Source organism: Pocillopora verrucosa, chromosome 8 (genome assembly GCF_036669915.1).
Source record: "Pocillopora verrucosa isolate sample1 chromosome 8, ASM3666991v2, whole genome shotgun sequence".
Classification (NCBI taxonomy): domain Eukaryota; kingdom Metazoa; phylum Cnidaria; class Anthozoa; order Scleractinia; family Pocilloporidae; genus Pocillopora; species Pocillopora verrucosa.
Genome location: NC_089319.1, coordinates 18210981 through 18234517, shown reverse-complemented (window position 1 = coordinate 18234517; position 23537 = coordinate 18210981). Strand labels below are relative to the sequence as shown.

General features: G+C 36.8%; 3 protein-coding genes across 6 annotated transcripts in view; 1 reads left to right on the top strand and 2 right to left on the bottom strand.

Annotated features, from left to right (window-relative positions):
- Nucleotides 1-7439, bottom strand: part of LOC131795470 (WD repeat-containing protein 90) — a 35363-nt gene extending 27924 nt beyond the window's left edge. For all 3 annotated transcript variants that reach the window (XR_009341044.2, XM_059113046.2, XM_059113047.2), the window contains exons 1-11: nt 7301-7439; nt 6594-6685; nt 5322-5643; nt 4278-4768; nt 3293-3517; nt 3152-3196; nt 2810-2878; nt 1973-2083; nt 1379-1524; nt 837-894; nt 526-644 (exon numbers count right to left, since the gene is read on the bottom strand). Coding sequence is in view for 2 of the 3 variants with exons in the window: in XM_059113046.2 (XP_058969029.2) it covers nt 526-644; nt 837-894; nt 1379-1524; nt 1973-2083; nt 2810-2878; nt 3152-3196; nt 3293-3517; nt 4278-4768; nt 5322-5643; nt 6594-6685; nt 7301-7310 (1688 nt within the window). In the remaining variant the exon portion in view is untranslated. The remainder of the gene's footprint in view (nt 1-525; nt 645-836; nt 895-1378; nt 1525-1972; nt 2084-2809; nt 2879-3151; nt 3197-3292; nt 3518-4277; nt 4769-5321; nt 5644-6593; nt 6686-7300) is intronic.
- A 67-nt stretch (nt 7440-7506) lies between these two features.
- Nucleotides 7507-12584, top strand: LOC131795433 (UPF0193 protein EVG1 homolog). The gene is made up of 6 exons (XM_059112997.2): nt 7507-7615; nt 7699-7761; nt 8698-8895; nt 9554-9700; nt 10023-10123; nt 10268-12584. The coding sequence occupies exons 1-6, from the start codon at nt 7525-7527 to the stop codon at nt 10328-10330; spliced, it is 663 nt and encodes a 220-aa protein (XP_058968980.2). The 5' UTR covers nt 7507-7524; the 3' UTR covers nt 10331-12584.
- Nucleotides 12344-23109, bottom strand: LOC131795432 (MICAL-like protein 2). 2 transcript variants are annotated; one of them, XM_059112995.2, is made up of 11 exons: nt 22574-23109; nt 22357-22405; nt 20295-20436; nt 19443-19693; nt 18545-18779; nt 15438-17912; nt 15139-15244; nt 14035-14108; nt 13704-13818; nt 13104-13147; nt 12344-12483 (listed from the first exon to the last, which is right to left on the bottom strand). In XM_059112995.2, exons 1-11 carry the CDS (start codon nt 22747-22749, stop codon nt 12404-12406), a joined length of 3747 nt encoding a protein of 1248 aa, XP_058968978.2. In that variant the 5' UTR covers nt 22750-23109; the 3' UTR covers nt 12344-12403. The 2 variants fall into 2 exon arrangements, with proteins under 2 accessions (XP_058968978.2, XP_058968979.2); XM_059112996.2 differs by having other exon boundaries at nt 13709-13818.
- Nucleotides 23110-23537: the final 428 nt, after the last annotated feature.

Genomic DNA, 23537 nt, shown 5'->3' with positions numbered 1-23537 from the left:
AAGCATTAGTAGAATATAAACTAAATCTTATAGAATAAATTCAAGACAAAACCCAGGAATCCTAAAGTAAAGTAAATTAGTATAATTGTGTAACATGAATTGCTAAAAAGGCTGTTCCAGCTGTTTGGAACAAAAGCAAGCACAAGTCAGACAGAGTTTTTCCCTGTAGACCAGTCAGAGTATGTTGAATTAGTAAAATGTACTATCAGTCTGACAGAAAGTCTGAATACTCAACAACTTTAAAAGTGGTTTTGAATGCCAAAAAATTAATATGCAAACAATAAGGAAATAAATTATTCTATGGAGGACATATTTCCATGAAGGATATGGTTTTATTCTATAATCTTCTAACTATCTCACCACCTTAAATACTGGCCAAAATGAAACACCCTAGCAAATGTCCTTAGAGATAATATGTTCTGATGAAAAAGGCTAAGACCAAATTTTCACGTAGTATTCCCCACCCTTGTAAATAAGATGGCAATACATGCCTATTCTCAGTTCTTCTAACACTGTAATCAGTACCTGCTGTCATCAAACTCTGCAATTCTCATGCGCTGAATATCAATATCAGTGTGTGCTTTGGCAATAATGGAAACTTCTCCACCTCTGATAGCATGACTGATATCCCAAACCACAATCAGCTACATGAGGCAAAGGTAACGAAAAGTAAGTTCACATTCTTTTTTGATTAATGGTAATGTTCCTTGTTTAACAATGGCTACTAAGGGTGGAGAAATACCAAAGATACACTGTAACTCCTTTAACATATTGTAAATAAACAATCAGTCAAATTTTCCTTACCAAGCTACTAGATTTAAGTGAAACAACTATACCTGCTTTCCAAGGTTGTCTTTTCCAACACCACATAAAATGTTGCCACTGTATGAAAGACTTAAAAGAAGAAATAATTCATAAAGTTAATTTAATAAGTTTGCCACGAATTTAAAATGAAACTTGCAGAATTACTAAACTTGGCGTAATAATTCAAGTAAGGAGGTTTATTTCTCTGTTTGAATGAAAAAGCAAGAGAACTTTCAATTGTAAGAAAGGCCCATTATTTGGTAGGATTAATGAAATCTCTTGGACAAGTGATACTATAGATACTTGTTACGAATGGTGCCATTACTACCATTTGAGGGCTAGTCATTTATGCAAGGTTTAACCCAAACTGCTGTTTTATGCAAACAGTGGGCCTTATTCATCCTCTGTAAGAGGGTTGTTTTAATTAAATATTAAATGTCCTTAAACTACTACTACAAAAATAAATGTTCAGATAAAAGATTCAGCTAGGGATAGTTAAGAACATGGCTTTTGTTAAACAACAGTTAAGGCTGGCCCTGAAGGTTTTCAAAAGAACATTTATAACCACACCTACCTTATACAGTGCACATCATGCACTTCGGCACGAAACATTGCGGTGCACTTTTGTGAATGGTACTTCCATATTCTGATAACAGAAGGAGATCCAGTCTGGGCTGAAGCTAAAATATCTCTTTGACCATCAAAGGCCAGGGCTGAAACCTGAAAGGTATTGGTGACATAGTCATTGTTATAATTTAAATTCTCTTTACATGAACACTATCAAATATTAGGTAAATAAAAATGGCTGTTTTCTCTTTTTTCTTTAAGCTTCAATTGCCACTCTATTTGATTTGTTTTTGAGGAGCTGAGATTTCCCAAGACCAGTTCACTAGAATTGTATTTTATCTCAAAGCATTTTCCAACCTTAATCAAATTTTTTTGTTCCGTTTTTTCACTAGATATTTTGTCAAGTATTTCTTCCAAGATGTCCAAACCTTTTTATATATTTTTTAATCCTTTGACTTTAAAACCACTTTTCACTAAATTTTGTTGTAAGATTCTTTTTTTTACCAGCTCTTCTGCATCTTTGGCTTTAAAAAAATGTCAAACTTTTCATTTTCAAAAAAATATTCACAAGTTTATTACATTTATTCATAGTGACAGTTACCTTGTCTGTGTGACCCATAAAAAACTGTTGTTGTCCAGATGACACATCTATCGCTACAATGATTGCATGACATGGGTACACTATGCAAGAACCATTCTTTGTCCACAAAGCCTTAAATAAAAAAGAAATTCCAGCAAGTCATACAATTTTCTTTTTGCATATTTTTTCCAACCTAATTGCCTGAAATTATTCTGGATTCTCTAGTTTCAGGAGACAAGAGACTTCAAGCATTGTTACTCCTTCTGGGGGGGGGGGGGTGCTTGTCCATGGCAAGTCATCTACTAGCATTCTATCAAGTTTCCCTTCACCCTTTAACTCCCAAGATCTGATGGTTAATTCTCCCCTCTGGCTGCTACACATTTCCTTGTCAATTAGTTATGAGAACTTGGTGCTAGATCCAGATAGCAGCTTATACCTATAAGTTTGAATATTCTCATTACCTGTTTGCTGAATATTATTGGATATTATAGGGAGAAGTTTCATGTTGATCACTTCTGGGAGTTAAAGGGTTAACAGCTTACCACTACACTCTACACTCCTAGGTAAAGAGAGGTATGGTGAGAGCTGAGGTTCTCATTGATGCATACAGCCCTATGATCTGGCCATAGCTTGAGCAAAGACCTGGGTTGTTCAAAGGATGGATAATGCCATCCAAGGGTTACATCTCAATCTGATGGTGTGGAACTTTTTTTTAACACTTATCTACTGGATAGCAATTTATCAATTGGATAGCTTTATACCCTTATTGAACAACTGCATGGGCCTAGTTCTCTAGATCTAGAGTCCAGCACACAAGCCACATGAAAATAGAAATCTTTGGTAAAGCATTGCATGTACCTCACTGTAGGTGCCACCTCCAAACCCCACAACTCTTTTCAGAGACAGAATGGGATCTGGTTTGAGCGTCTGAAAAGAATATAAATAAATGTAAGTTATAAAAAGCAGATCCATGAAGGAGCAGTAGGCTCTTTGAACTAGGGATGAGATAAAAGCATTATTATGCAAAACGTCACAAATTATTTGACTTGAGTGTTTATGATAACTGCTGCAAGACTCTTCCGAATAACAATAATAGAATAGGAAGTGTCAAGAAAACAGTATGGAGAACTTGTAAACTGATCCTAGAGTGTAAAGAGTTAAGTTGTATTTTTATAATTCAAATGATTCACTCTTTCTCACCGTGAAGTTTCCTGCCCTAGCCTTTGGTATTTCCATTCTTTCCAACTAAAATCAGAATCAAATGTTAGTAAAAAGGATCAAAGATAGCCAGTTTTATTTCAGAGAAAATAAATTAAACCTCTCCAATTATACAGTGTTTACCTGTTGGACCTTATCTGGTTCTTTCCGTTGGTGAAGATTAGTGACAGATTTATTTGGATGGGCATAGACATGTACTTCACCAAAATTTGGATCTGCCACTTGTGCTCCTTGGATTCCTACTGCTGGTAGGGCAGTAGGAACAATGTGTTTGCGCTTTTTTGGGTGTTGCTTGTGTGGATTAAGTCTGTCCACTAATGCTATCCTTGAGGTTACTGCTTGACGTGTCTGTAAAAATATACAGTTGGTGGTAAAAAATAATAACCGTATTCTGAAAGTATTCACTGTTCTCAAAAATTAATGACAAAGTTTCCAAATGAGTCTAATGATGAGGTGAATACTTAACAATCTATTATCATCCTTGTAGAATGTATTGTTAATGTATCTGCCAACTCAAATAAGTTTTAAGATTGGAGGAGACTGCGTGGTGTGCCATGGGTCAAGACTCATTTACCCTCAAGGCACAAACATAACTCAGTAACTCCCTGGGGAAACAACAGCTTAAAGTTTAACCCCATACCTGATCAGGTTATCAGCTTTTTTGGGAAAAAAAGCTTGAATTTTACTAACAAGGCCAACTTGTGAAATAATGTGAAAACGTTGAGAGACTTCTTTGGAGATTTAAACTAAACAGACCTCAAGTCCCTTCTCAGGAGATTCAATAAAAGTGCTCAACAATGTGATAGCTCATTTCATCCAAGAGTTCTATGGCAAGGATATACTATGCTATTGCCAGATACTTGCAAGAGAAAAAAGGTTTAAAACCAATGAGGATGAAGCATTTTATTTGGCCAATGAAGTGGTTTCAACTGTGACAGTCACTATAGAATTGGAAAAGCTTGGGAAGGCAAACATGTATAATTTGTTCTATTTTTGAGTTGGGATATATTACAAATCACTTGATGACTGGACCCCCCCAGGAAACACTGAATTTTTTTTACTCTGAAACCAGTCATTAAGTGCTTATTGTACACAGCATATTCCATACCTTTACGTCACCTCTTGAGTGTTGAGATGTTTCTTGGGAAAGTTTTGCTGATGAACCAACCTGACTGACATGATTTACTCTGGTCTGTCTTTCTTCCTTTGCAGTGGTTGGGGGTTGCTCCCCATTGGCATGTTGTAATGTAGACTTCATATTTGCCATGATTCCAAATTGTGCAATTTTGGAATCAGGAGGGAACTTGATGTAGTCATATAACTGGTCCCAATCTGCTCCCTTGGCTAAAGGAAATGCCATTTCTCTTGGCAAAGGACTGATTCCTTTATCCAACAAGCCTAGTTTTCTGGCTTCAGAAGCAGAAATGCCAGGTGCATAATCTATGTCACTTGTAAAGAGTCCTTTGAGAAACATGTTGGCACACAAGCGAATGCTTTTCATGTAAGAATATTGGCGGTTCAGGTAGACAGAAAGGATGTATCGAAAGTCTAGTACCAGAACAGTCCAGCGAGTTGTTTGAGAAGTAGTGCCCACAAGACCTGATGGAGAAAAATGAACAGAAGGAATACCAAGCCTAGTCAATAAATGTGTAAAATTGTACTACACTCAGTCTTATTTCTATTATATCACCACACACAAAACCCACCAGTTACCTATTTGCTTCAGTGAAGGGTTAACCCTTTAGCTCCTAACATCAATATCCATTTTCTCCATACTATTTACTATACATTTCCTAAGATGCTGACAAAGAGAATTTGTTTAATAATCAACAGCTGCTTTAGTTGGTGATCATTTCCTTTATTCTCATGACCTTAATGTTTGATTCAAGGGTGACATTGTAAGGAGAAATTAAATGCTTGTTATTCTTAGAGGTTAAAGGGTTTATAGAGCTTAAAATGACAGCTTTTCAAAATTTACCATATCTCTTTACTGACCTTTATCAATTTTTGGCTGATAATAACCACCTATATGTATTTCACTAACCCACCAATCTAACATGACAGTTCTTTTCCAAACTAATAAAATCATTCCCCAAAAAGGTTATGTCTGGTTACATTTAGTTATACCAACTGGTGCTAACACAATCCTCACTTGTTATGGTGCCCGCTTCACTGAGAGTAGCTTCATCCACTGAACCAGGAGGAGGGCTGGAGACAAATGGAAACTGTAGCCATGTTGAGGTGGACTTGAACTCTTTAAACATATTTGAGAAGGAAACCCTAATGGTAAGTCCATCATCTGTTGCTAAATCCACATGGACAACAAAGTACTTTCCAGCAATTGGACGGAATAGGCAGTACAAATATCTACCAGTCAACCCTAATGACTGAGTGCTGGTGCGAGGGAACTGAATGAAGTTGCTGGCAGGAATTGATCCGGTGATTCTATAAACTGTGCCTTTCACCTGTTTGTCCTGAGAACAAAAGGCATTAAACAGTAGTTTCACATAAACAGATGAGAACCTTCATGAAAAGAAGGACTCTTGACCAACTTATTTGTGCACTATCCTATTGGTTAACCCTTTAACTCCCAAGATCTGATTGGTAATTCTCCCCTCTAGCTGCTATACATATCCTTGTAAATTAGTTATGAGAATTTGGTGTTAGGTCAAGACAACAACTTCTAACTGATAAGTTGAATATTCTCATTAGCTGTTTGCTGGATAATGTAAGGATATTATAGGAAGAAGTTTCATGTTGATCACTTCTGGAAGTCAGGTCTCATTTTGCTGGCCAAAACTAAATTTGCATGAAACAGTTCTTTTTGCAAAGTCTCACTGACTTGGTTGATCTTGGACATTTTTCCTTAATTCCAGTTAGTTTCGTGAGTTCCCCCTACAATTCCTGTTTTCATTGGTTTATATTTTCTCCTGGGCAATTCTCTCAATTTTGTTTCTATCCAGTAGGCCAGTAGTCTCCCCCTCATGACTGTCACTAGCCCCAATGGCTTTTGAAAGTGCATAATGTAACAACCAAAACTGAACTGTCACTAGACTGTTGCCAGGTTGCTACCATTAGCCTTGAGTCCTGGCAACCTTTTATCAGTGATGAGGGAGCTTGATTAACATGAATGCAAGCTTAAACGGGCAAACTACATTTGAATTTTGCTACTATTTAGTTTGAAGCTTATTCAGAAAGCTAAATGGTCTTCAGACATGGTATATGTAACTCCACTTGAAAGAGATTATCTGGAGCATTTTTCATGGAGTGCCAAATTAAACAAAAAAAATTGGTATTCTGATATATATGTTTAGCTTGCATTTAGAGAAATCAGATAGTAATTCCTATCTTGAAGAAAAGGGAAGGACAGAAAAGAAGAGAGTTACTTCTATATGTTATCAATATTTTTTAATGTTTGGCTCACCATAATAGTTGAGACTTCTCCTTCCTTGGAGCACTTCTTCCATTCTCCAATGTTGAAATGTTTAAACAGATTCACATTCGGATGTTGCCAAACTAAGAGATGGAAGATGAGTAGGCAAATTTTTTGAGTAACATAATTTCAGTGGTTGTGTGGAGAAGCATCAAACCTGAAGGTCTAAGGATAAAAGTTGCTGATCCTTTGCTCTACTGTGATAGGTCTTTCTTATTTATCTTACATGGATTATAACACTTATAACAACAGTAATGCAAAGACAGTCTATGGGTTCTGTAGAACAATGGTAAAATGAGTCCGTGAGTCAACACACACAGAAACCACAGGTTTTTGACTAATCAGAGTTTGCAAAGTTTCACATCCATTTCGAAATATACATTAACTGCATATTAAAAACTGCTGCTGGTTACGTAGACATGAACAACTATGACTCACTCTCGTATCAAATATTTCTCTACCAGACGACCGAACCATTTATAATTAAGTGTAAGCCAAAAGTTACCCTAAACTGGAAAGAATATTTCCAGAGACTTTCTAAACTTCCCTCTCCATGAACAGACCAGAGAACAATTGGATACACGCTAGTAAAAATAAAATTGGTAACTTTCTCTTCCAACACACGTCACAGGGCAGGATAAAATAAAATAAACCAGTTATTCAAGCTCGATGAAAGCAAAGCACTCGGTGTAACTCACATTTTGACATCTTCGATTTCCTTTTTAATTCCCTTCCTCAGTTTCGTTCATTTTCTTTGCCCTCAAAGATTTGAAATAGCTTGCGTAAATTCGTCCTCTGAGGTAAACATAGTTTCGTGGAGCTTCGCGCCATATTTTCGAAGACATGATGATACGCGTGACGAAAGTTAGCTACCGCTAGTTAGCAGTGCATGCGGACTCACTTAGAAACAACAGAAACAAACATGGCGTCGAACAGACAACCAGTTGCTAAAGGTGGTTTGTGGTCATCACAGTCAGCTCCAGTCAGCAAGGAGACGCAAAATCTGTTAAAAGGTAACTATAATTTTATTAGGGAATGTCCTAAAAGATTTTAAAACTTCTGTTGTCATTTCATGACCGAGACTCTTCTTTGACAGTTATGATGGAAGAATCGAAGTTGACGAACTTTCAACGGAGACAGTTACAAGACAGCATGAAAAGTGAGTGTTGTCTCTTGGCAGATATATCAAGGTGTTTTCCTCCTTTAAATTTTTATGATTTTACGTTCTACAAGTCGTATGTGATCAAGATATCTTATCCGATGCTTTCAAGATTTTCTTTGGCGTTTAAAAAACTCAAACCTTTTATCTCCCAAGATCTGATTGTTAATTCTCCCCTCTACCTGCTCAACATTTCCCTGTAAATTAGTTGCAAGAATTTGGTGTTAGATCAAGATAACAACCTCTACCTGATACCTTTGAATATTCCCATTACCTGTTTGCTGGATAGTGCATGAATATTGTAGGGAGAAGTTACATGTGAATCACTTCTGGGAGTCAAAGGGTTAACAACTTAAGGTAGTTGTTTGTTATTTCTGTATATATTTCTTTTTCAATGACGGTATTTTTAATTTCAAGTTTAAGTTTGTTTGCTCCCAGATGCAAGTAACATACAACTTCATATTTCATTGTCAATACATTAATCAGGTGATGATTAATTATTACAAACTGATCAGCTAGAGGATTTCATGTCAATCCTTCAACCCCCAAGAGTGACCAGGATCTTATTTCTCCTTACAGTGTCACCACTAAATCAAATATTAAGGTCATAAGAATAGAGAAAATGATCAATAACCAAAGAAATTCTTGATTTTTAAGGAAATTCTCTTTTTGTGTACCATGGGAAATTTATAGAGTACAGTATGGAGAATAAGCATACTGATGTTAGGGTGTAAAGGGTTAAGGTACCACACAGTCACCTACACATCCTATAACAATGACTGAATTCTCCTAACTTGGTTAGAAATAAATGTATAGTGGCTGAAAGGGAGAGTTTTAAATCAGATCATGATAGTCAGAAGGTTAATTTCATCAATGAAATGGAAAAGGTTGTTCAAATTTTTAAGAACTTATCACTGTATTTGTGTAATTTTCTAGAAGGTCAATCTCTACCTGTTGCCTGTAACCCCACAACAAGTAGAAATGATAGCAGAGTACAACTAACAAGTGCATCCAAAAAACCATTACCTAAAGTGATGAATGCGAGGCACCTTTCAGGAGGAAAGAAGACAAAGGAGACAATTGATATACAAAAGAGTGTGGAACCACAGCAGATTTATCGACCAGCTCCAGGAAGTATGTTCAACTTGCTCTTTGTTCTTGGCAATCTTTTCCTAGACTTGTTAACCTTGCCATTCTTCTGAGCAGGCTGTCTAGATTTCTTGTCAGTAGCAAAGCTAGTAGTAATGAATGGATAAGATTAGGTTAAATGAAACATCATTCCCTCTCTTACTTGCTGGCTTGTTGTAAAAGCCTTGGCCATCTATAAGAAAACAAACAAGGAGCTTCTCTGTGGGCTTGTTTCCCAACCAGAAACTAATTTTCTACAGTTCGTTTCATGATAAATTTTCAGCTGACATTAGTCAGAAAATAAAGGTTAGGGTCAAGCAGGAGGAACTTGTCCTAATCAGGCAAGTTCCCTTAACCCTTTAACTCCCAGAAGTGATTAACATAAAACTTCTCCCTACAATATCCATACATTCTTCAGCCAACAGGTTATGAGAATATTCAAACTTGTCAGGTAGAAGCTGCTATCTTGATCTTGCACTAAGTTCTCATAACTAATTTACAAGGAAATGTGTAGCAGCCACAGGGGAGAATTAACAATCAGATCTTGGGAGTTAAAGGGTTAAGTCTTATGTGAAAGTGGCTGACCCAAGTCAATCTTGAAATTCAGTGGAAGACTCAACCTCTTATTCTGGGTCCAATTAAAAATGATAATTTTTTTTTCTAGAATTGATTTCAGAGAAAGATAAAAGGAGACTTCAGAATGTGATGGCATATGGCGAGCATGGGAAGGACATAGAAGATGTTCCAACACAGAGAAGACCACCACCCAAAGATATGGTGCCAGAAAAAGAAGTTGATAGATTTGATGAGAGTAAGCACACCCTAAATGTTGACAGATGTTGAGTAAAATAGAAAACAAACAAACTACAAAACAAATGAATAACAGCATTCTTGGACTCCTGTTGGCTGTCTACTCTCATATTCAAAGCAATCTTGAGGGTCAATATGATAATAATTGTTTTAAAAAGATTACTTCTGCATATATCTTCACATCTGAGTTTATTTCATGTAAATTGTAGTTGACCACAATCACCACAATGTTTTCTCCAAAATCTCATCCTCTGATTCCAAGGGTGTTTGTGGCGTAGTTCATAACCATTCATTTAATAATGTGTTGGTTTTTCCTGGTACAGTTCTTCAGGAAATAGAAGATCGTAAAAGTTTCCTAGATGAGATGGAGGCTCTTGGAGAAGGAAAGAAATATAGAACCATAATAATGACAGAGATATCACAGGTAAATTAGTGGATGAATGGAATAAATCAAACACTTGTGGCAGGTTTAATAGAGTGGTTTAGTCAAAATTAGCATTTCCAGCATTTCAAATCTCTTCTGGCAGTGTCATAATGTATTTGTGTTTTTTTAATCTTATACTTACAGAAAATAAGGGAGCTTGAACTTATAGACAAGGAAAGAAGCAAAGAGCTCAATCTGGCTGAGTAGCAAGAGCCCAAGTGAAGAGTGGAGACATTTTTATATTTAAAAATAAATTATTTCTCACCACTTAGGTACTAGAGTAAATTCAGCTTCAGCTTCTAGAAACTCCTCTTACCTGATCTTTAGAGTGGATTCATGCAAAACTGCTATGTTCCCATTAGTGCATTGAAAAATTTTATGGAGCCAGTATCTGTGAGTGTGGCCCAAATTGTGGGTATTATTTGTGGCCCTGATCTCTTCTTACAGACTCAAAACATATTTTTCCTGTCCGACAACTGAACAAAGAAACACACTTGTGTATGAAGTTGAAGGGCATTTTTACAGAGTGTTCTTTTTCTGAATGGAAAAACAATAATGGTGTGATACCCTAAACAAGAGCAGAGAATGTACCACCAACTTGTTAAAATATTTTTTATTGAAAGTTCTATTTGATTTGTATATTGTTAACCTCTTAGTGTAAGATATAGATATTTATGTATATCATACACATTTTTTAGTGTAATACCTAACCTAAACTAACATTAATTTTCAAAAAAAATAGTTCTTCATGTATCACCCCTCAACCTCAAGTTCACAACACTTCTGTTACTTTTGAACACACATGCAATTTGGAGGTGTGTCAAAAATCACTGCCTGCTGTCCAAACATTTAAATGCAAGATAAAGTCCAAAAATTTAATCCTGTCTTGCTCTAACCAAGGCTTGTAAAACCAACCCTTTCAAAGACTATGACCCTTTAGCAGCTATGTACCAGACACCATAGGGGCCTAGTGCTCAATTTGATGAATAAAGTAATTTATATTAATTAAAATGGGACATTCTTGAAAGCATCAAGGCAAAGAAAAAGAATCTAAATAATTTTTTAATCCATATTGTAACCATCTCATAATCATCCTAAGCACAGAAATATCAAGCAAAGCTCAGCAATGCTGGTTAAACCAGTAATCTACTCATTTCAAGATTAAATGTTCTGACCTTTCCACAAAGGTAATGCGAAACTTTGTAGGATGTACATGTAAATGAAGTCTGGCTCAAGCTATGGTTTAAACAACTTATGGACCAGCAGATTTCTTTAAAAGTGGTTTGTTTGAAGTGAAATATTAGATTATTTTATGAAGTGTTAGATGCCAGCCTTCTTTGAAATGTTCACACTAATCAATATTCAAATAAAACACTTAATTTGGCCAAATAGGAGATAGCCTGTGCGCAGGCCGTTTCAGCACAAGTTCAAAGGGAAAGTATGAGGCCTTCAGCGACTGGAGCTGGCAAGAGGTCTTCAAGGGATTGAGTACTGGGAATGAGGCAAACCTCTCCCTGACTTGTCTCAAATCTTCTTGTGGGGAGAGAAATGTGCATCCTGCAGCATTTATAATGAGGGCCTACTTAAAGGCTAAATAGAACATTGTTAAGCATTTCCACCCTAACATCAGTATGCATATTCTTCTTACTCTTCTCTATACATTTCCTTTGATACTGACAAGGAGAATTCATTTACCAATCACAGCTTCTTAGGTTGTGATCATTTCCTCTATTCTCGTGATCTAAATGAATGATTCACCAGTACTATTGTAAGGAGAAATTAGATGCTGGTCACTCAAGGTTTAAAGGGTTAAGGGTGTGGTTTTTTCTTAAAAACAGCTTAAGTTTGATAAAAATAAGTAGCCCCCATAGACCACAGTGTACATGAAAGCCTTTCACACCAAAAAGAACAAAAAAAATCAACTTCTCAACTGTTCCTAATAAAAAGTTTGAAAACCAGAAACTAGAAAATGTGTTAGGATGAGAACTGTGATGCTACACCTCCCTGTCAATGTCTAAAGTACAAAACTATCCAACCGTTGAAATCAAAATTATTCTGCTATCAATCAGAGAATTCCATAAAATACAAAATGCACCAAAATTGAAAGATGTTACAACTGCTAAAATCTTTGACAACAGTCTAAAACGTTAGCCTAATTTCTACAGTTCGTTGCTTGAGATTGTGCTTGCTGCTGAAAGAGGTTAACACAACAGTTTGAAAAGGCTCAAACATTTTAATCAGCATCTGAAGAAAATTCATTGTCACTTGAGACTACTGCTGCTAGCAATAAAATCTTGAAAATGCAACTTTGGTGTAATCTGGTCTCTGATTCCAGCTGTTTTCAGGCACTGTGGCTATACCTTTTGAAATACAAAGAAATGTCAGTGTGGAACAAAATGTAACAATATCTAATAATATCACCATCATCATCATGGGTATTATTAAAAGCTGTGTTCATGGACATGACGCTTAAATTTCTCAATGCCTCTTTCAACCTAGCAATGTTAATGGCTACCAAAAGACTTCCCAGGAAACAGAGAAAACAAAATTTGCCAGCAAGTTACTTTCAAAGGTTCAGCCCTGCACTCAAGGGAACAAGCAAACTAAAGTCTACTCATGATCTGTAAACTGGGCTATGCTCTAGAATTTCACTGGGTTGGAAAGACTTCACCTAACCAATCAGCAGTCTGACTGCCATGCATCCCACATCGGTGAGACTGGCAGAAACCTCACAACTAGACTGACTGAACACAAACAGTCACAAATAGTCACCACTACCGATACCAGTCTTTCTCAGGACTTCACTCACCCAGATGATCAAACAACACTATTACATGTTACCTCTGCGTTCAAACCATTTACTATGTGTAATATATCAATCAACACAAATAAAGTAAGCTTTTTCAAGTACAATATACGTGTAAGTGGAACTATACAACCATGGACAACATCAACACCATCCTCTGAAAGTTGTACTCACCATCAGTCAATGCTCGCTCTACTTTTTCATCCTCGTGGATTTCCCTGTAAAATAATTTTCAAGTTATGCTCACACAACTCAAATTAACTCCTAGTCATTAATTTGCACTACATCAATTTTTCACTCTTCTAGTGGGGAAAGAGAAATTAGTGCAATGATGTATGAAAATAGACCATCACAGAGACTCCAAAATCCTCTGTTTACACTCTAGGATAAGTGTGCATCCTTGAAAACAAAATCATTTGTTCCACAAGTGACTAAAATGCATACTCCTAAAAGATGTCTTGTGTTTCATCTGAAAACCAAGGAGATGGTGTTTGACACTTCAAAATAGTCTGACTAATGGGGTAAATAACTGCAATGGCTTGCAAAAGGATGTACAATTTTTTTCAGTTGGAAAGTGGCATAAAAGATGCAAAATTATCTAGTGAATACCACCAAAAGCCCAGACATTAATTGAGAAAATCTCCCCATTGCATCTGTCCACTTATAATCTGATGCCTCCAACATTTACAATCTCTTTTAAAGAACCATCTCACTGGTTCAAAACAATGCCCAAATAGTATCCAACAGCTAATAAACAGAAAGACAAGTAAATACCTTACTCTTTCTTCCTCCAGGCTGTCAACAATGAAGCTTCTCTTCTGCACTAACTCTAGCAACTCAGACAGTAATTCTCTCTCTCTCTTCATATCATCAGTAGATTTCACTTCATCTATTGATGAAACAAAATTAGACTTTTACATTACATTTGCTCCAAAGTTACAACCCTTCCCTCCCTTTTACCACAAGCCTCACCTCTCTATTTGAGGGATGCTGTTAATAGTTAGTGTACTGAGAGTGTCTCTACTCTAGTTTTGGTTTTGTGACACTCAATGGAAATGTGCTCTATCTATTACCTCTGATGCTCACAAAAGGCTTAACCCCTCACCTCTCATGGCCACCAATTTTCTAAGTTCTCCTTCCACTGTGCGATATCTTTCTTCATAATTATGGGACTGCAACCTAAAAAGGACACAAGGGAAGAAAGCCATTGATACTTTGTAAGAATTCTCCAAACTTCAAGTCATTAATTTATTGGAGAGTCTAAGTAGAAATATTCCTTTGATCATCACCATGCACCATGTCTTTCATGTATCTCAATACACTTAAATGTGAGTTCTCTATCAACTGATAATTAGCAAAAACAAAAACTAAATGGAAACTCAGACCAAGCTATTATACTTCAGTATCTCTACTGAGGATTTCGATGACTTTACTGTAAGTAGCAGGTAATAGTCCATTTTACAGTTGTGTGCTTGGTTGCCAAGCCTTTGAACAGGAGTGAGGCTAAGGGTGACCATGTTATGATACAAACCTTGCTGCTTTTGAAATGCAAATTAATTTGTTATCATGCTTACTAGATTCAGGTCTCTAACACAACAAGGTCACCTTCAGCCTCACTCCAAATCAAAGGCTTGGCAACTAAGTACACAACTGTAAAATGGCCTATTATTAAGTGTTAACAACTGAGTTGAAAATGTAAATTGGCCCCTGTAAAGAATTAAAAGGCTAACATTTGAAACTTTCAGCCTTTTAACTCTGTACGGTGGCCAATTTACATTTTCAACTCAGTTGTTAGTAGTAAATTACCCTGTTATACTCTCCCACTGACACAGCACCACAGTTTCTTTAGAGACCTACCCCCTATATTCACTTTACTGTAAGTAGTTTATCAGTGAAAAACACTTTTTTTTTTAACTATCAATCTACCAGCTGAAATCCGTATCAGTTGCAATATCAACACAGTTCTAAGGTCCAGTACTCCTGTACTTTACTTGAATCATTTCCCTTTATCCAGGCAAGAGGCATAATCACATAAACCTATTTAACTTACATGATTCCTATTTCTTAAAAGGCTGGTATGGAAGAATATTGAATAGAAGAGCAAAGATGACCCCATCACCGCCTATAATTTGTTATTCAAAGACTAACAACAGAAACTCTGTTTTGCATAGTACAGAATGAGACAGTACAATTTGTAAAGGTTACTTACAGGTATATCAGTTCTGACTCCCTTCGCATAATCACATTTCTTTCATGAACCACACTGAGCCATTCCCTCAGAAGTTCTTCCTCACAATCATTGAAGGGTCTTTCAGCTATAGAGATAGTTTGAAAATATTGTTCAAAATCTCAACTATCAAAATTTTCTGCACAAGGATTACATGCACATAGAGCTTAATTAAGACAGTATTTTTAAAGTATCTTTCTTAATGATTTAATTGTGAAGTAAGGTGTTTAAAATTCTGCATTTGTGTATAAACCAAGCTGGAGAAACAATTGCATACTTACAGTCCATACTTTCCCTCAAGTTGTGTTCAATTTTCACTCCCCGTCTTTCCAGCTCTCTGTGTAATGCCTCCAAAGACTGTAATTCAGTATCAATCTCTGCAGGAGAAAGTGTTATTTCTTCCTCCTTAATCAGATCAGTACTGTTACAGCCGTGATTCTTAGCACCCCGCAATGAGAAAATTGCATCTCTTTCTGCTCTGCTGGTTTTACTATTTTCTCTACCAAAGCAGAATTCTCCCTCAACTTCCATGACACATTGATGCTCCTCTGCAATCCTATGATATTCCAAGTCCCAGGGTTCCATGGTTTCAACAGTGAAAAATCTGCTGTTAATTTTGGTGGTAGCTGCTTCCTGAGCTATGATGATGGACATTCTAGGTGAGCTGCATGATGAACTAGAGCCACTAAAAGATGCTCTGTGTTCACTTGATAAAGGCAAGGACCATTGAATCTCAGGCAAATAGCCAATACCTGGTGATGATGGATCATCTGAAGTTTGCAAATCTTTCAAACTTTCTCTTGGCAGTTGTTTTTCAGTAGGTGACACAGATGAATCACTTCCTGAGAAGGAAAATTCTGCTGCAACTTTCAAATTCCTTGCAGACATTTTGTCATCAGCTGACAGAGACCTCTGAAAATTAATTTGTGTATATAAAGGCATATCAATACCACTGTCATGGGATGCTGAATGTCTTTTTAACCCTGGAGAATTTTGTTCATGATTAGGAGAATGAGGACTAGCAGGTTCAACTTGAAGTGATGGAACCTCACTTGACACCTGGTCAGACTTAGTCTCTGAGTAATCATTTTCTGTAGAAGGTGGCCCTCCACTAATTTGACTGTCACTTGAAACACTTTCATCTTGTTGCGTGTGATCAACATTTATTATTACTATGTTGTCATTTGCATCTATACTTTGCAATCTATCTGTAGAAGTATCAGGTAAGGTAACAAATTCAGTATCCCTAGAGTCAGATGAATTATTGTTGTCCTTAGACCCAGTTGTATGATCATCAGCTTGTTCTGTACTTTCTTCACTTCCAAGCTCAGAAGAATCAGATTTTTCATTGGATTCACTTGAAGGGAAATCAGCTGTTTTTTCTGTAACAGTAATATTTGACTTAGTTTCTATTCCTGCGGAGGAATTATCAGATTTTGATGGCACTATATCTGATTTCCCTCCAACAGATTTTCTTTCACTACTTCCATTGTCCATATACATTTTTCTTAATTCCTTAACACTCCGCCGACTTGTACCAAAGCTTGGTTTCTTTACCTCAGCTGCCTTTCCAGAGCTTATTGAATGTTTCCTTGATGTAACTTGATGAGATTCTGTCTGTTGTTTCCAAGCAGAGACGCACCTTAGTTCTCTCTGAATTTCAACACTTTTCTTTGCCAAGTTATTCTTGTGTTTTTCATCAATCATGTCATTAATGTTCAGAAACTTTTCCCGCAGTCTTTGTACACCCTTGGCAGCTGTTGAAGAATCAGACTCTTCAGAAACACTTGTCTTCCGTGATGACACTGATTTTGTTGACTTAGTTGAATCACTTTGGACACTAGAATCTGAACATTTATGCTGATTATCTGGCTTCTCCAAGTTGTCTTCTTTTGAGTTCCTGACATGACTATCAGATTCATTTTCCAATGAATCACTGTCTCCAGTTTTGCTGTTTCCTAATTTTGTCTTCGGTTCCTGATTTGAAAATTCTGGTGTAACACAATCAGTATCACCTTCCTTTGCTACCTTATCATCATCATTATCCATTTTACCTTCTGTTGCCCTCTTCAGTAATTCCTCTTTAAAAGAAAAAAGAAGATTCACAGAAGGCGATTCTGGCTCTTTTGTAGACCTTTGATCATCAGGTTTCTGTTTAAGTTTTTCCTCCTCCTCTTGCTGTTCTTCAGATACAAAAAGAGACTTTGGTAATGAAATTCCTGAACTATCATCTGGTACCTTCACACTCAAGGTCTTGCTTACCACTTCACTACTGCTATTTTTAACACTATCACTTTCATCATCAACTAGACTAATATCAGGAGCTCGTCTTTTGTTTTCTGGTGACCAGGAGGAATTTCCCTGATCACCCAGTTCCTCAGAGTCAAAATATCTTCCTTTCCCATCACGTTTTTTCCTGGGTCTTCCTCCACCAGAGAATCGCCGTTTTTTCTCACCATGCTCAATTCTCTTTGCCTGTGGCCTGTCATAATGCTGTGATGAGTGTGACTGCTTTTGGCTTTTCATAACACGAGGTTTCCCTTGGGTTAGTGGCTGTGGCAATGCAGCTAATGTTATTGCATTCTTTTTAACAACTGAGAACTGTCTCTGAAGTGGGCTTTTATCAGATGGTTTTGTAGAATTGCTATCGGACAGATTGGGAGAAGATTCAGGTGATGGACCCTCCTCTGTTTGTTTTTGCTGGGCAGCATTTGTTAAGGGTTCTAGTTTAATTTTTATGGGATTTTCCCTCTGACCTGTTGGGTAAAGCAGAAGAAAGAGATCTCTCAGACTTAACCCTCTCACTCACAAAATATAAATATAAATTCTCCATACTGTCTGTTAACCATTTCTCATAATTTTAGCAATGAGAATTTGTTATTAAATCAGTCAGTATTCCCCACTTAATATTTTTTCCTTCAAACATTGAACAAACTGACCACTAGCAAGAATACAAGACTAAAACATAATTAACACAAGTAATATTAAAATTGTTCCATAAAATCCTCCAAAATCTGATCTTTAACTCTCCTCTCAAGCTGCTACACATTGCCTTGTAAATTAGTAATGAGTATTTGGTGTTAGATCAAGATAACAACTTCTACCTGATAAGTCTGAGTATTCTCATTACCTGTTTGCTGATAATGTATGAATATAATAAGGAGAATTTACTATTTAATCATTTCTAGGAGATAGAGGTTGAACTTAGTTACACCAGAGCCTCCAAAATAAAACTCTAGTAGAAAGCTATGCACTAGAATCCTATTGTTGGCTTGACATCTTCTTTCTGAGTATACTAGTATTCCTGACTGCAGTCTTTTGTATTAAAACTTGATTGCTTTGATTCATAAGTTAGAGAATTTTGGTAGTAGAATTGTAATTTCAGTACCTCCTGGGCAATCAAATAAACAGCAGAACTTCTGGGTATTAGGAAAGTAATGATATGTTCCAGGTCGAAGGCAGGCTTTACATTTATCACATCTGAAGCATGCCCTGTGGAACAGCTTCCTTTCTGCAATCAGCCTTTCCATGAGAAACACTCTGCTGTGACAGATAAAACAATCATTTCCCAGCAATGGTGATTTTCCTGGTGCACTTGGGATGAGTTCATAAGTATTTCTGTTCTAAAAAATAATACAAGGAATATCAATTATTATTTTCTGTTAAACCCTTTAACTCCCGAGATCTCATTAGTAATTCTTCTTACTGTCTGCTATAAAGTTCTTGTGATGTTAGTTGGGAGAATTTGGGATTAGATCAACTTATAATCCCCTAATTGGTATTTTTCTTTATTCTCATCACTTATCTGCTTGATATTGTATTGATATTGTAAGGAGAAATTATGTCTTGGTCACTCATGGGAGTTAAGGGGTTAACTGAACTGTGATGATCATAGCCCTTTAACTTCAAGATCTGATTTCCTCCTAAATTTATAACAAGAATTTGGTTTTAGATCATATAACAATTTCTACCTGATATGGTTGAGTATCCTCTTTACCTGTTTGCTAAAAAATTTATCAGTATTTTAGGGAGAAGTTAAATTTTAATCCCTTGTAGAGTAAAAGAGTTCATGACAGTGATCATCTGAGGGAATAATAATAATATGCTAATCATATCAAAGCAAGATGTTTCAAAAGGTGATGTGTAACCAGCTGGTCTCATTACCTGAAGAAGACTTGCAGATTGCAAAGTAACCAATGAGAGCATACCTTCTTAAGGAAAAAATTCCTGTTATATAAATCTAGCTAATAATTATAAAAAATACATGTACTACTATCAATACTTACTGTTTCCTGGCTTGCCCTTAAAGGTTCAACGCTTAAATATTTACTGCCTTGACCCTGCTCCTTGCTCTTGGTTGATTCTTCTTTAGCATCAGACTTGAAAACATTCCGCAAGGCTGTAGCAACCCTCTTTGCATGACCTGACAAGAGGTATATCTGATGGGATGGTGAGATACGCTTGCTGCCTTTGTGACCTGTAGATTCACTTCGTGTTTTTGGCTGGATATTCATCTTAGTGGAATAGCCCTGGTTTGCTTATAATCAACAGAAAAAAAATTTCAACTTCAATACCTCAAAGCATATCAAGGTCTAAAAAATGCTTAACAGAAGAGGACCTAAGTGCTAGTCTTTACTTCTCTTTTGAATCAACATTCCTCAGACTATGGCAAAACATATGCATTTCTAATAAGACTTAGCTTCTAATTTCTTCTCACAATATCACCCCTGAGTTGCAAATTAAGGTCACAAGAACAGAGGAAATGATCACCAACTAAAGAAGTTCTAGATTGTCAAACAAATTCTTCTTGTCAGCACCTTAAGAAATGAATGGGGAACAGCATCGCGAATATGCATATCAATGTTAGGGTGTTAAATCTGACATCAATCTAAGCAATCCAGGTTACAATCATTCAAGTTGACATGATGACTACAAAAAACATTGGTGACTTAATGTGCAGCAGGGTAGTTTACCAAATTGGCAAATTGGGTTTATCAGTCTTATTCTCATTACATGTTTGCTGGATAATGTATGGACATTGAAGGGAGAAGATACATGTTCATCACCTCTAAGAGTTAAAGAGTTAAGAACAATTAAGAAGCATAAGGGCACAGATTTTAAATTAACAGACTACATACCTGGAGTTCTGTTCTTGAAGTACTCGTACAGCTGCGAGACATAGGTGATAACACTCAATTTATCTGGAATGATATTTTCTACCATGTCACCTGCATCAAGTACGATTGGAATACCAAAATGCTTCTCTGCCACACTAAAAGCCTGTGAAGAATTTAAAGTATTCCTTATAAAATCACTTCAAGCCCTAAAATAAGTCAAACTTCACACTGAACTAACCCAGTATCAACCCCTTTTCCATAGTAGAAGACCCTTATCACTAGGCCACTTGATTTAACCACAGACCATTTGCAGAGCTCTCAAATTAGATTGCTGACAAAGCATGAGAATTTTTACCTCATTTCCATTAATTGTTACTCTGCAGGCATCATACTGTTAAAGGGCGGGGAAAAGAGAGAATATGCATACCAATGTTCAAATTGGTATGCATACGTACCTATGACACATATTTCTTTATTCTGAGTGTGTGCAGAGCGAGTCCATGTAAACCACCTGAACTAACATGAGAGCATGTGCACTAATAATTAAAACCACAGACTGGTGAAACGGATGCCCTGCACAAGGATTTCCAATTGCTGGGATGTGTTCAAAGAACAAAGGGATAAAGGAACAAATTATATCTAAAAAGATAATTGTATGGGTACTTAACTAAAGCAGCACTTTGCTATCTCAAAATCAACAGTTTAAATCGGAAATCTTACTTGTGTGAGAACAAGTAATATTAGCGTGAGAGCCTGAGACTGGATTTATTAGTGTGAGCCTCACACTCAATGTGTGAGACTTCACAGCTGTAATGCTATTTCAACATCGTAACCCTATATCGAAATGATCTATTTGGATATTGTTCTATAGCAATTTGCGAGGAATACTGCATCAAGTTTGTGCAACAAAAACAAAAGAGGTGGTCATGACCCAAATCATAACCTGTTAAAATTAATCATTAATTAATGGAGTTGACTCTTTGATTAACTTAATTCTGTGATCACATTGAGCTTAACAGAAGTTCAACTTTGGATGAGATCCAAGCTATAATATTGCTAGCCAATATTGTGTCACAGTTGAATGCAACCATTCATCCTGAAAGCAGATTGCTGTGCCCACTCCAGTAAATTATTTGAAGGAATTCAAAGCAGGCATTTGCGATAAAAAAAACTTTGAGATGTGGCAGAGGCTGTTAATATGTTGAGAAGATAACCCAATATACACGATGATCCCTATCTCAGGTTAAAATAACACGTAAATTACATTTAAAGCTGAAAACCTGACACGGAATCCCATTAAGTATAAGAACTGGATCGTCTCTTAAAATTAAAAGAGCCGCTGGCAAAATTCCAGGTCTTTGTTAAAATAGAATCTGTTATGTCTGAAAGGGTTAAGAAGGTTGGATTTGAGAGTTCGTTTGTGAACAACAATATTGCTACTGACGTTTTATAACTTAAAATCTAAACAAAAAGCGCAAACATCCAGCAGCTCAAAACGCCTACGGCCAAGACACCAACTCTTTCACGTTAAAAATTTCATTGAATTCGATCGGAAAATAAAGAAATTTAAAGAACCCTGCCGGGAAGTGAGAGATCACATTTGCATTCCGAAGCGTCACGCAAAAAGATGCTGTGTGCAAATATTTTTGCAACTATATATCAACACTCAACAATTCTCTCGCGAAATAAAATGTATTCAATAACGTGACGCCTTCCGATCTCATGAACGATGCTAACGACATGACTAAGGATGAAACCCAACCGTCTGTGTATTATAAACAAAAGGTCCTCACGACAAATTAGTACCTCGCTGCAAGAATGTCAAAATTATACGCTTTGCAAGGCCGCGACCGGAAATTAGACACATAAATCTCTGACAACAATATTTGTTTAGCTTTTCAATAAAGCGCACATTTTCTTATCTCTGTTTCTAGCATCTATTCTAATTGTTATGACACCATTAAGGGAAAATAATTGAAACACAAGAGCATGAATTTTAACAAGTGTCAATGTACCATGAAAAATCTATTTTCAGCGATGCTAAGAGACTGTCTTAGTTTCCTCCCACGATTATACAACTTACAAGCTCATTGTTTTCCATGATGTTCTCTTTGGACAGCCTGTCGAACTCTCTGTAATTGAAAAAAAAACATTTTCAGTTAAACAATAAAACAATAATGCATTTCATCGGGACAAACATATCAACTTGAGTCAATTGGCCGGTCAGTAACAAACAGAATGCACCTAAATCCATGACCAGTAAGATTTTTCCATCTAACAATTACAAGCTCTAGGCTTACATCAAATCCGGCCTGTAACGGTGGATAATCGCACAGAACGCCAAACCATCCCGCCATGAAGTCGACATGTTAAACACATTCACATCGTTGTAACTCTCTGTCTGTTGTCGACACCAAAATAACAGGGACCTTGTCCCGGAAAATGAAGTTTTTGCAGCCTTTGGATCTTGTTCCATGTCAATCCCGTTCCTCTTTTTTAAAGCTATTTACAGGCAATTGTAGTAAAAATGAAGCTTAGGAATTCAAAGGTGTTGGTTTTCCTGGTCTCTTGACCGGCTGTTGGAGAACACCGTACATCACTGAATCAATGACTAGTGAAGTACGAAGCTCAACTGCAGCATGAGACCGAAAATTTCCGCACAGATGTCAAGGAAATCTCGCCGTAAAAGTGAATTTCAGCGTAGAGAGAGGACACAAACAGCCCATCAGGCCACACAGTCGGACGTAACTTAACTCGTTTTGCCTTGCACGGGGCCAGAAGGCTAAGGAGAAAAAGAAATTTACGAACGCTATCGCTATCTCGGATCTTCGTGGTTGGTAATCTTTGAGTACGTTCCTAACATTCCTCTGCACGCTGACAAAATTTGCTCGTTACCGAAGGCTCCAGAAAACTTAAAAAATCTTTCCGGATCAAAAACTTGTTAAAAAATTACGTCGGGTCATTTCCTGGTAATAACAATAGTAAGCCAGGCCAAACTTGCAAGGAATTAACTCCACCCGAGAATATACGGACAGTGTACTCAATGGCTGTTTGGAATGAAAGCAGATTCTCGTGGAAATAGTTGAACTGGGTGAAGTCAACGGAAGGGCGTGGGAGCAAAGCGCTTTTTGAAACGTAACAAATTTTTACCTTCAAGTTCTCAGAGAAAGGAAGATCTTTGCTATGTTTCACTGAGGGTATCCAGCTCGGGCCCTCTCTTTTGTCCTGCAGAATCCTTTCTTGGATCAATATCAGTATCTAAGC